The following is a 13,408-nucleotide window of genomic DNA, read 5'->3' as shown; positions in this document are numbered from 1 at the left end:
TCTGCTTCAATAACCCACAGCATCTCTTTGCTCATAGATCAGGCCATGCCCTTTGGGACTTGAGGACCCTTGTGGGGACTGGCCGTTCATTGACCCACGGCTCGGTCAGCCAACCTGGTAATTTGGTGGCTCCTTTGCCACGCAGCCTGGGATCCCCTCCTGCCAGAGGCCTTGGGCTCCCCGCGTTGGCTCCTAGTTGCCAATGTCCAGGCTGTCACGGCACCCTGGGGGTCCCCGGCACCAGGACCCTGAGTGCAGAGCAGGTACTCAATCCCTTTGCACTAGCACAATTTTAAGCAGATTAAAACGGTTCTGGGCCCTGGGAAAATGTAAGCATTTGGGTAGGATGCCTTTAAATCTGTCTCATGTAGATGTTGGTACTTAGCAATAAACTTGCCGCTAGATTATAAAGTGTTTAAGGTACAGAAAGAGGCACGAAAAATACAACAAACATGGGTGAACCTGCCACACACGTTAGCCACACGGCCTCACGGGCCATGGGCGCTTGTCTCAGACACAGAGAACACCTGTCCTTGGTGGCCTATGAAGGCCACACGCTGAGCTTAGGCCCCTGGGAGAGGGCCCCTCAGGCTGCACAGGGGCTGAGGCAGTCCTCAGAGTCTTGCAAAGACAACTACTAAAATGCTTGGGAGTTTTTCCCTTGGGGAATCTATGAGAAAATTTCAAAGGGAAAATCCGGAGTCTCTTATCGCCACGGTTATGAGAAAAAGAATGCTCAATTCAGAAGCCCTGTCGGCTCTGGAAGGGGAGACACCAGCTGGCCGTGTTTAATTTTCGTTGGCTTTGAAGCCTCTAAATGCACATAGCTATGTGAGAAGCAAAGGTTTTCTTTGGCGGCCGAGGCCCTGTGTGGTTAATGCATTTACTGACGTTGTTCTAGCTTAGAATGTTAACATTCACACACCAAAAGGGGGTCCAGTGCAGAGCCACCCCTTTCTGGTCTGGAGAAGGCTCAGAACTAATTGTTTTACGCTAAGGAGATGCCAGCTCTTTTAAGCTCAAAGGAGATGCCAGCTCTTTTAAGCCACATTTCCGGGTTCCATTCCCTTCTTCTCCTGCAGGCATCTTGAAGGGTTGGCCATGCTGTGCGCTTGGCAAAGAATGGATTCTGCTGTCGGCTGGAGCTGGGTTTGGATTCCTGCCTCACTGCGCAGTGAACCCCGTCCGTACACACAGGTGGATTCACCTGCTGTGGGCCAGCTTTCCTTCTGCAGGACTGGATGACAAGGCGTCCCAGGCATCCGGGGCTGGCTGTGAAGGAGTTGTGTGGTACTCAGAACGGGCCAGTTTTTTCTGCTGCTACTATAGAAAGTTCCACCGGGAGAGCATTTAAACCACAGGAGAGCCGCATCTACCAGTCGCCAGCCCTAATTTTATAGGAGCCCTGAGATGATGTTAACTAGGCAAAGCGGAAGCTTCCCTATTGAGCTGGTCCCCAGAAGGCACCGCCCGATTTCTGTCCCTGGGCCAAGCCTAGCAGTCTCACCCCACGTCGGCTCCGAGTAGGCCGACTCTGCTGCTAACAGGCCTTCCCAGGAGTCCCCAGTGGCCACCCACTTGGCCTACACCTTCTGGGCTTTCCTCTTTTCTGAACACCAAACACGTGTCTACATCAACGGTCAACGGACAGGAGCCACCCAACTGAGAAAGCCTGAAGGAAAGATGGCAGGCTGGGAGTCGACCTTTCTGTAGATGGCACAAGGAAAGGATAGAAGGTTCTAAGAGTGGTACAGATAAACGTCCTGGGCTCTGAACTGCCAGGGTCAGAATGACCAGGTCAGTGGCACTGGCCATGTGGCTTCACCTTCCTCATCTGTGAAGTGAGGATGATAAGAGAACCCGATGAATAGGTTTTGTTTTGCTTTTAATGATTATACATGAAAAATGCACACGGAGTGCTCAGCGAGTCACTGGCATGTAGTACGCATTCAGTACATATTTGCTGATAAAATTCTTACTCTCCAGGGATGATGTGCTTTCGACGTGGCCAGCACGCGAGATACATGCTCACAGGACATGAGGAGCACTGAACAGCTGTCACCTTCTGAGACTCCCTCTGGAATCGCTAACATCAGGGAGTGGCACAGGGTCGGCAAAGCCTTGGAACAGTCAATGTGAAGCAGAGGCATTATGAAATGACTCACGGAAACGGGTGACGTGGAAACATGGGAGCGATCGGAGAATTCTTCTCAGAAGTCCTTACGAAAGGGGCGCTCCGCAAAGAGAGAAGTTGGAGAAACTGAGGCAGAAAGAGGGGAGGCGAGACCCTCAGGGCACCCAAAGTTTGGAAAGAAAGCATGCAAGAGCTCTTTTCTTTGTCCTGGACAGTAGCCATGAAGGATGCAAGGACCGAGGCAGGAACGTGGGGCGCCCGAGAGGTCTGTTAGGATGATCCAAGGGCTGGTTCAGCTCGTCAGACCTCCTACCTGGAGCACGAGAGGGGGAACCTCTTGCAAAGAAGGAAACCGGGAAGCTCTCACCCCAAAGGACTTCTTCAACAATCTCAACTGTGCCAAGAGCTTGCATTAGAAGCTTCCTTTTTCGAAGGAGCATTGCAGAATTGGGCAATAAAGAAAACCATGTGTGCAATGACATCAGCAAAGTGCGTGGCAAAAGCAGCTATCTCCCGAAACTCCCATTCTGTGCGGTGCTAATGGTGGTGGACACTGACTCTGAACTCACCAGGATGAACCCTGCAATTTTAGACCTTGATTCATGGGTTAGAAGACGCAATACCAGATTCATGATTTGAAACCACCCTTTCATTACACCATGATTACATCTCAATTTGCATACCAAGACGACGTGGAAATTATGCAGGCTCCTGCCCATGACCTCGCAGACTTACTTGTTAAGGATTTTGGCTCTCTTCGCGCTTGAAAAATTCTCCAGTTGCAAGGACTCTTGAGTGAGGAAAGCGACAGCCAGGTGAAAGTAGTTGTTCCAAAGCTGAAAACCAAAAAGGCGGAGGCACTGAGGTGCTGAACAGCTTAATAACCCTCTGAGACATTCCTCATTTGCCCCGCACACACCTCTGAGATGTTTAGAAACCCGTGGTCACCTGTACACACGGCTAACCAGCCACCCAAGGTGTGGTTCCGAGCTGGGCGTGGGCACTGAGGTCACGGTGCGCGTGCTCAAAACCCAGGTCTACCACCTCCCTGAACAACTAACGTAACCTCTCGGTGCCTCAGTTTCCCGAGAGGTAGAGTGGGAATTTAAGTAGCACCCATCTCATAGAGCTGTCAGAGAATCGAAGGAGTATATACGTGCAAAGCCATTGGGTGGTGCCCTGCACGCAGTAAGAACATAATAATGTTGGCTCTTACTGCTATGTGCCATTGAGCCACTTACTCAATAATATGTAGATTTCGCCCCACGTCAGGCTCTGTGCTGACAGCTCAGAGCCTGGTGCCTGCTTCGGATTCTGTCTCCCTCTCTCTGCCCCTCCCCCACTTGTGCACCCTCTCTCTCCAAAATAAACATTAAAAAATATTTTTAAATTAACATATAGATTTCTCTAATTGTATACAAACACTAGAAAACTAAGGAGGAGTGATGCAAAAAATCCAACATTTTGTATTCCAAAGACTTATAGACCATGTGGCTGAACAGACAATTCAGAAATAACTTTGCTATAAAGCTCCACGCAGTGGAAGGCGTGTGTACTTTAACGTGGTAACCTGGACATGCTGTCATAAAAGCGTCATTGTGGGTAGATTCCTAAAACATGGAACTAATGCCCCCTGGTCATGTCAATGCTTAAGACCAGCTCAAGAACATTAAAATGAAGAATTCTTGGAGCACAAATGGGGATGACTCAGACATACTCTTCAACCCACCGGGCTTGTGCCAGAGGACAGACTGTGGGGCCGGGGCGGTGGGGGCAGGATTCCACCTGCTCCGGTGGGAAAGAGCTTGGACACACTTCTCATCATATGTCCAAGCTCGAAGGGCCTTCGTAGTCTTTGGAAGAAATTTGTGGGTGCTGGTTTTCTCATTTACAAAACGGGGATAATATTTATTCTATCAAATGAGATTGTTGCAAAAGTTTATATAAAAATAAGGTGTTAACAGTACTGACTCTATTTTTAGTTACCTATGAGGTAAGTGGGAATTTTAAACAAGAGTTGTAAGTAAGTATGCTGTCTTCCATTTATCTGACACATTTCATGAACAGGGCATTTTCTTAGTAATACAGCAGCTCATAGGATCACTGCAGAATTGCCCAGGTAAGTCCTGTGCCCGTGATCTCCGATGAGGTGCAGAGACTCGCCCAAAGCCATGGGTTGCATGTGAAGCAGATTGAGGGTCTCGAGTGGGGCGTCCTGAACCTCACCACTGATGGTTTTTCACCACTCACCAAGGTGCATTCCCATTTAGCCCCATTGACACTAAAAGTGTCAATAATATACAAGTTGCTTCTTTTGCTTTTGGAACTCACAGCCCTCCTCACCCCTGGCCCCCCACCTCACCCCCATCTCCTGGCAATGGCCTCTTATTGTAGCACTGGTGGGAGGCATGGCCGCTGTGGGTGCATCCTGAGAATCACAGGCAGGGGCTCAGCTAGAGCTGTGCATTCATGGACTATAACACAGATATACTCTGGTGGGGGGTGTTGATTATGGGGAAAGCTGTGCATGTGTCAGGGTAAGGGGTATTTGGGAAATCTCTGTGCCTTCCCCTCGATGAACCTAAAACAACCTTAAAAAAAAGTCTTGGGGCACATGAGTGGCTCAGTCGGTTCAGCATCTGACTCTTGGTTTTGGCTCAGGTCATGATCCCAGGGTCATGGGATCAAGCCCCACATAGGGCTCCCCACTGCTTAAGATTCTCTCTCCCTCTTCCCCTTTCCCCCGCTTGAGTACACTCTCTCTCTTAACAAACAAACAAAACCTTAAAAAAATCACATAAAAATACAAACCAAAAAATGGTATACAATGTATGATTTGAGGTGTGCAAGTAACCACACCCATGTGGTGCTGACCTGTGAAGGCTGTGACTCAATACCTGAACTTGAATGGGGTCTGAGGGCTAGATGACAGCAAAAACATAAGCTTCCTGGTTTGGGTAGTTTTACTGTAGTTACATAGGAGAAAGTTCCTATTTGCAGGAAATACACACTACAACACTGGGGGGGGGGGGCTAGGTTAAGATTCTTTGCATGGTATTGGCAGGAATGAGAGGCAGGCTGGGCAGGAGCACAGGGAAGCAGAGGGGGGACGTAGCAGGCGGCCCTCAGGGCTGATTAGTGGAAAAAGAAGCAAGCGCCTGGAGAGAGAACCATGCAGTGATCATGAGGATGTAGGAACATAAAAATGCACCTGGTCAGAGCACCAGCTGCCTGGAGCTCATGGTGCAGGCTGTCTCCTCCATAAGGCACTCAAGCCCTCCACCTGGGGGTGGGAAGGAGGGTGTGCTTCAGGGTGGAACAGCAACCCATACGCACTTAACGCCTGCTAAGGGGCAAGGTGTTATGTTGTTGTCCCAAAGTGTGTGTGGGCGCGAGGGAAGCATCCGGAGACCTAACTCATGAAACACTGAACAAGAGCAGAAGTGACAGACGTTACATTCATAGCAGCCACTCTTCAAACACACAACAATCTACCCAGCAAGTAATGGGTGAGGCTGATGTGGATAAAGCGGAAAAACCAAATGAAGGACACAAAAAGAAGACCTAAATATTCCTGTATGGGATGGGAAAAAATAAATACTGCAGAGTATTCCCCCCATACTGTAACCTTTTCCTACATTTATTTATAAATTCAAAGGAGTCCCAATTAAAATAAAAGCACCATTTTTATATGCGAGGTTAACAAGCTGATTTTGCATTTGATATGGAAGAGGAAATACAAAAGAAGAGCCAAGATAATTTCGCAATGGCACACTAACAGGGAAGCCCTGGCTCTACTAGCTGGGTATAAAACTCGTAGATAATAACACAGGAAATAGAACAGACACACACACACACATTTGCAATTATGTTTTTTTATGGTGGCATTTTAAATCACTGGGAAAGAAGAACCTATTCATGAAATAATTTGGGGAAAAAGTCAAGTTAAACTCTTTCCCCTAGCACTAACTAGAGAAATCCCAGGTAGGTCAATCATCAGGAAGTTTAAAAAAAAAATTAAAAAAAAAAAAGCGAAACTATCAAGGTATTAGCAGATGCTAACTACATGAAATAAAATACAACAATAGTTACATTTATAACACTGAGGCAAAGAAGGATTTGCCAAGTAAAACATAAAACCCAAAAGCCATAGAAGAAATGACAGATTCGATGGCAGAAAAATTAAAAATTTTATATGATAAACCTAAACCCATGACGAGGCTATATTAAGAATTTCAACTTACAGAAAAGGGTGACAAATAGCCCAATAGGAAAATGAGTACAGGAAACGATCAGATGGTTCGTAGTAGAAATCAAACAGCCATTAAGTATTCTCAGCCTAAGTAGCAATCAAAGAAATTCTAACAAAAATAAGAATCAATAATTTTAAAGAAATTGGTACTGGAGATGATTTTAGACAATGGCTGCTCTCAAAGAAGGTTAGTGGAATTGCAAATTGCTACACTAGGATAATTTATCAGTGTCCATTCATGTACAATTTCATACCACTCGGCTTGGCAATTATGCTCCCAGGAGCCTGTCTACAAATGCAGCACTGAGATGCAGTGCTTGCAACAGGGACAAACTGGAACATTCTGTAGGTCATCAGTGCAAAAGTGCCTGCACAAATGCTGGTACATTTACATTGTGAAATGTGACAGAACAGAAAAAAAAAAATACAGAATATAATCCGGTTTGCGTTAAAAGCAAAAGAGAGCATACATAGGTCTGGATAAATGCATAAATAGGCATCAGGAAGTGCGCGCAATTAGCTAAGAGTCACTCTGCAAAGAGGAAAAGGGTGGGAAGGGGTCTTGCATATTTTACTCGATGTGCTGATTTACATGCATGAATAGTTTACGATGAGATTATATCCGTGCTTTTAGGATATGGGAAAACAAGCAGTAAGCAGAGAAAATGATAAAAACCGAAAGTGGTAAAAAATGTTAACACTTCTAGATATACAGTTCCAGATATATTATTAGATACTTATATTCTATAATGCAGATACAATACACATTTAAAATTTTAAAATTATAAAAGAAATACGGGCATAGGTTCCTTCTCCGTAAACTATCCTGCCCAGGAAACTAACGCCATTTGCATCTGGATGCTTTTTTTTTATTAGAAAACTTTAGTAAACTAAGTAATACAAAAATCATTATTAGCAGAAATACATCCAGAGTGCAGTGGAACAGAGAGCCATAAACACCGATGCCAACACCAATGGCAAATCATGCCAGGCAAAACTGGTCCTTATCACTTACACACATTCCCACCACCTCCTTCCTCCACACCCCCTGTGAGCACTGAAGGAGAAGGGCCAAAAGTGATCAGATCAGCTGACCAAAGCCAAGGCCATGTCCAGTAGGGTCTGTGCCTGGAACAGGCCAGTGCAGGTAGCACAGAGCCAGGAGAAACCAAGTGCTAACAGCCAGCAGGGCTCAGGGACGGGAACCAGCTTCGTTTTGTCAGCTGGACGTTCCCTCCCCACATCAGGACGGTCTGGGTCTGAGACGGTCTCCTCAGTTACTCCCTGCTCAGATCCTACTTGTCACTCTGATTTAGTCCTTTTGCTCTGAAACAGCCCCATCTCCGTCCTTGCTAAATTGAGCAAATACTCCAAAGGCAGAATTTTCAATCCTTGGGTTCCAGCAGGACATCTTGTAAATTCCATTTCCATACCTTGGATGGGAACCCAATTAAGTTCGAGGATTAGAAATGTAAGACATTGGCTCAGACCAGCAATTTGTTTTAGCATGATTTCCCAACAAAGGGCATGTCTACCTCTTCTCTTACCTGTAGCTCAAAGTTGGCTTGATCCAGAAATTTTTTGTTCAGCATATCTGCATACTGATTAATCGCTCGCAGGAAGACTCTGAAAGATCAAGAGAAAATTACATAATTACACACTTACGCTCTGGCACCTTTGTAGGGTTTGGCATTTCAATTAGATACAACCCGAGACTGTCTGGAAAGTGAACTCTCTAAGTCCTGTGAAAAGCTGTGAGGTTGTGCCAATAAAAAGCCCAGAGAATTATATGCAGATGTTCTCCAAATTAATCAAGGAAATTAGCACATGCGGAATAAAAGAAACAGACCAAAATAACAGCATCTGAAAGTAACATATGAAAAGTATCTCTAAAAAATCTAATTTAAAAAAGAGAAAGAAAGAAAAGGTGCAAATTAAATCCTCTTCTCAAGTCACGATGTCTTCATGGTATTTTATTAAATTGGTCTTTGCTTAGCTGGCTTTCTACGGTTAAGCTTTTGAAAGCACTGCCGTTCGCCATCTATCAGGCTTGGAGCAACGGCTTGGTGACATATTTGGAAGTACGACTTATTTCAGTGTCATTTGTCCTGTGTTCCAAATGTTAATTTTGGTAACTAATTACTTGTTCAAACAAAATTTCAAAAGCTGTAGTAGATATGTAAGTGGTTTAACAAGAATGCTGGCAGGAACTGTATCGATCCATTGATAACGTACAATTTTAAGCAGCTGGAGCAAAATATCGCATCCTTCAACACCTTGAATTTGACATTTTATTTCTATGATGAGATAGGTAATTTGGGAGGTTATGAATGACCCCCAAGTACTAAGCCTTCCACCACCAGCTTGTTCATCCTGTAGATTTGTTTTATTGCCCTTGAGGGTGTTTACAAGAACCAAGCTCAGTCCAGATACTTCTTTTCAAATGACCCTCTCCCTTTGCACAAAGGCAGGATGCAAGAGGAATTCGCATTAGGTCACAGATAATAAACTTAATTACACTTCCTCGGTTTAGACAGCAGGAAGCAGCCAGAGAGGGTAAGAGAAATCTAGGTTACTTCCCAGGAACCGTGCTCTCCGAAAGCACTATCTCTTCGGCTGTGCATGCCTGGAGAAGCTCATCCCTGCCAGTCTCAGGGCCACTAGAGGCCAGGGAGGAGGGAGGAGGGAGGAAGGAGGAGGGAGGAGGCAGAAAGGGACTCTCCACCTAGGGCTTTAGGGAGGTCTCGGATTTGGATCCAGGACCAAAACAGGTGTGACAAATGGCCTGTGCTGGAGTTTTCCATCTCAGGTGTGGAAGAAAAGCGTGGCAGGAGTTGTCTGAATTCTTCCCTGGTGACATTAAATAGAACCAGAAAGGAGGCATCCGTGTTTTAAGTGACTCTCAATGGCGGGACATGGGGACCCTGGCCTTGTCCGTTAGCCGGGAGCACAGAAGGGGCAGCAGCATCCATCAGCCAGAGGGGTGGCAGACATTATGGCTATCAGATGCCCAGTTAAATGTGAAAAGTAGCTCTCTGGCTGAATTTTGTGATTTATTGAGAAAAGCAGAATGCAGGGCACTTAGGGCATCTTGACAAATTAATACAGCACCAGGATGAAAATCACTAAATTTAGGACACGCCTTGCATATATACAACACCTGGCGGCTCCAATCAGCCCTCTGGTTTTGGGCTGGGGTCTCCTGGGCCAGGGTTAGCCCTCAGAAGTACAAGATGTGTGGCTAAGGAGACAGTGGTCTGCCTTGCCCATGTGACCCTTGGCGACAGCGTTCAGAGAGCATCTGGGGACGTGTACTGCATTAACCCTGGCAACCTGAGAAAATCCCCCCGAATGTCAGTGGGGCAAGACCACTTCCTGTCATTACGGGGGTGACTCCCACGCCATACAAAAATCCCAGGCTAATGACCACGGACACATTTTTCCCCCTTAATTGTTCCTTCAGTTTCAGAAGTCAGCTGTTCGCTAGGGTACCCCAGGGTCCTTCTGAGCTTTAAGGAAGACCCTCCCTCCATCCCTCTATGACAATAAAGGCAAGTTTACTAGAACACGCGTTATTACTACATGGTAATTATTCTGCCTCGAGATAGCACCCAAACAGTTACAATCTGCTACTTCTAATTAAGGTCTGGAGCAATTTCAGCTGGTTAAATAAAGATATTTCTCAAAATGACTTTTTAAAAAAAAAATATGCCATGCTGAAATAATATGAAGGCCAAATAAAAACTTTTTAATGAACTGACACTGAGAAAGAGCAGGGCTGAGAGAGATTCTATAATTTAGATTCACTATAAATTTTTTAAAAAGTGAGGACAAAAAGCAAATTAACACAGAATGTGAGTTGTAGCAGGACACCTAAAGGGAAGATCAAATAAAACCCATCATTAATGCCTTCAACAAGGGCGAGCTGCTCAGGTTCAGTGCATCTAGGGCCACACACTTTCTAGAGAACCATCCACCATCCAGGGCACACACAAATTATACCCCGCAGCCCACACCTTAGGGGATTAAAAGCTGAGCAATGCCAAGTGCATCTCAGGATCAATCACTGATCTAAGGAGGCAAAAAGAAACATAAACAGGGTTTTTTTTTTACATAAGAACATCTTTTATCTGCTGTAATCCAGGGGTTCTTTCGAATAAATGTTAAACTAGAGAAAATAAATAAGAAAATCACATTAGAAGCTTCTGCATAACAATGTGCTTTCAGTCACAGAGGAATATGGAAAGAATCACAAACTAAGCTGAGTGCCTGGACAGCAGGACACCTTTCTAGTTTAAGATGAAGAGTTCAGGCTGGTTCAACACAGCTCAAGATCAAGTCCTGATTATTGAGAAGCAACAAAAGGGAGGGTGGGTGTGAATAGGCTGGCTCTGCAGCCCTGGTGACTATCTGTGCTGGGCATTGGTCGAGCTGAGCTCAAGGACAGGGAAGGCCTCCAGACTGTTCCCAAATACTCCTGTCTGCTTATTCATTCATGTGCTTGCAATGCTAAGTCACCACCCAGCATGGAAATGTCCCCTAGGTGTCCATCACAGGAATGGATGGATGGATGGATGGATAGATGGATGGATGGATGGATGGATGGATGGATGGATGGATGGATGGTTGGGTGGATGGGTGGATGGATGGATGGGTGGGTGGGTGGGTGGGTGGATGGATGGATGGATGGATGGATGAGTGGGTGGATGGGAGGGTGAGTGGGTGGATGGGAGGGAGGGTGGGTGGGTGGATGGTTGGATGGGTGGATGGATGGGTGAGTGGGTGAGTGGGTGGATGGGAGGGAGGGTGGGTGGGTGGATGGGTGGATGGATGGGTGAGTGGGTGAGTGGGTGGATGGGAGGGAGGGTGAGTGGGTGGATGGATGGATGGATGGATGGATGGGTAGATGGGTGGATGGATGGATGGATGAGTAGCCTAGAAGATCAGTCCCTAACCTGAGGCTAGAATTTTTGGTAGCCATTGATCTCTGTGGAGTCCTTACATTCTGAGTAGATTTTCCACTCTGGGGTTTAGCTCTTTTGAGTTTCCTGTTAACCAAAATTCTTATTAGGCATTTGGCATTTATGGTTGGGCACTGTTCCATCATTTTTGCCTTCACCTTCAGAGATGGCCCCCTCATTCTCTCCTACACCTCCAGAGCTAGTCCCTCTTTCTCCTCTCTACCTCCAGAGCAGTTCCATATGCTTTTCTCCCCCTCCAGAGCTGGTCCCCTCATTCTCCTCTCCCCCTCCAGAGCTGGTCCCCTCATTCTCCTCTCCACCCCCAGAACTAGTCCCACATTCTCCGCTCCACCACTAGAGCTGGTCCCCCATTCTCCTCTCCACCTCTGGAACTTGACACTTGATGGCAGGAACCCTGTCTTTTTTAACAGCATTTAAAAGGACCTCTGGGCACTATGAATATTCTAAAGGGTTCTGATCTAAGGAACTGTTAGCCTCTACCTGAACTAAAGAATCTCTCAGAGCCAGTGGTGTGTCCAGGATTGGTACCAGTCAAACACAACAAAATAAAAGCAAAACAAAAACAAAAACAAAAACAAAAACAAAACACATCCTGAGCCTGCCTTAGTACAAAGAGAGAATCTAACCTCTGCATCCAATATTACCATACATAAGCCCAGGACACCATGAAGAGAGGGCATACATACTGCTCCCCACGTTCTTAGCTGCAAGGGACAGAGGGGGCCAGCACTGGAAGGTGGGAAACAGTATAGACTGGCACCGCCTCTGCTCTGCCAGAAAACTGAGGGACTCAGGAGATAAAGATTCATAACTCTGTGAGCCAAGTAAGTTATGTCTATTCCCAGCCGGGGAGATTAAGTAATTTCTAAAAACAAAGCTAATGGTGTGAGAATCAAATGCTTTCGAGGATGCTGTCCCACATGGTCAAAACGATTAAGAAAAATTGTGAGCCCATATTTAATAGTTCTTTTCAATCATTTTTAAGCTTTGGATGACTTTCTTTATAACCTAAAATCTTGGAAGATAAAACCAAACACACAAATAAATAATGTAGACAGAACCACAGGCAAATTATGTCATCTCAAAAAGATTAAAAAAGCCATAAGGTCTAGATGTACTTTCTCTAAGACATTCAAATTATTCAAAGCAAATGACTGCAAATTTTATTTTTAATGGCCGCAAGGAAAGGACTTAATTTATCTCACTCTTCTTGGTAACTGATCCCTGTCTCCGGGAGTCCAAGTTACAATCCTGTTACAACCAATCCTGTCACAACGTTCCCCATTTTCAATCATTAGGGGCCAGTGTGACAGAGCCTATTCCCAAACCTCATACAATTAGGAGAAACAAACAGAAAAACAGGAAGTTTTCCTGACTTCCTTCTCTTCTACCTGGATGGTTAACCACAGTAAGCTCCCAACAGAAGCAAAATGGCATATTGTAATTGCTAATGGTGTCAAATATGAACTGGATTATTGTCCACACACCCACATGCATACATCCAATTACAGTCTTAATCCAATTCTTTCTACCCATTGCCTATCACCTAACTATTCTCCTTTTCCCTCCCTATCAATGAATCGATCAATCTATCTTTTCACATCCGTGTAAACAGCCTCAAGAACTTTACAGTGCCTTTCTGTCCATCTCTCCTCTACCTGTCAACCATCCACCCATCTAGTTATCTATCCTCTTCATGTACACGTAAACATTTAGCTAGAAGACCCTCATAAAGTGGCTCAAGTTTTTGAGATTCTCATATTTTCAAATGAAAAGTACTCACTGTGAAGTCCCTGAGTTCCCTTGAACTTTGAATCCAAGGGTCTTGTTTTTTAACTTTGAGATGAAGGGTAACAAAGAGATATGACCACATCGTACAAAGTGAACACCATGATCTCCACTGATAAAATATTAAGTGCATTAAGTAGAAAGGGGCAGACACACCCTAGAGTTCTACGCTTTGACACATCTTTAGGAGATAAGGCTGGGGGTGTGGAGTGGGGCTCAGCGGATGGAGGCAACTGCAGGGATCTGAGCCCC

The 13,408-nt window shown here is 45.5% G+C and overlaps 1 protein-coding gene across 3 annotated transcripts in view; it reads right to left on the bottom strand.

Moving 5' to 3' along the window:
• DOCK1 (dedicator of cytokinesis 1) overlaps nt 1-13,408 on the bottom strand; it is a 531,871-nt gene that overhangs the window by 98,198 nt on the left and 420,265 nt on the right. For all 3 annotated transcript variants that reach the window (XM_047826036.1, XM_047826038.1, XM_047826037.1), the window contains 2 exons: nt 7,934-8,012; nt 2,870-2,970 (listed from right to left, as the gene is read on the bottom strand). In XM_047826036.1, the coding sequence (XP_047681992.1) occupies nt 2,870-2,970; nt 7,934-8,012 (180 nt within the window). The remainder of the gene's footprint in view (nt 1-2,869; nt 2,971-7,933; nt 8,013-13,408) is intronic.

This window comes from Prionailurus viverrinus, chromosome D2 (genome assembly GCF_022837055.1).
Source record: "Prionailurus viverrinus isolate Anna chromosome D2, UM_Priviv_1.0, whole genome shotgun sequence".
Lineage (NCBI taxonomy): Eukaryota > Metazoa > Chordata > Mammalia > Carnivora > Felidae > Prionailurus > Prionailurus viverrinus.
This window is presented reverse-complemented; position numbering and strand designations above follow the sequence as displayed.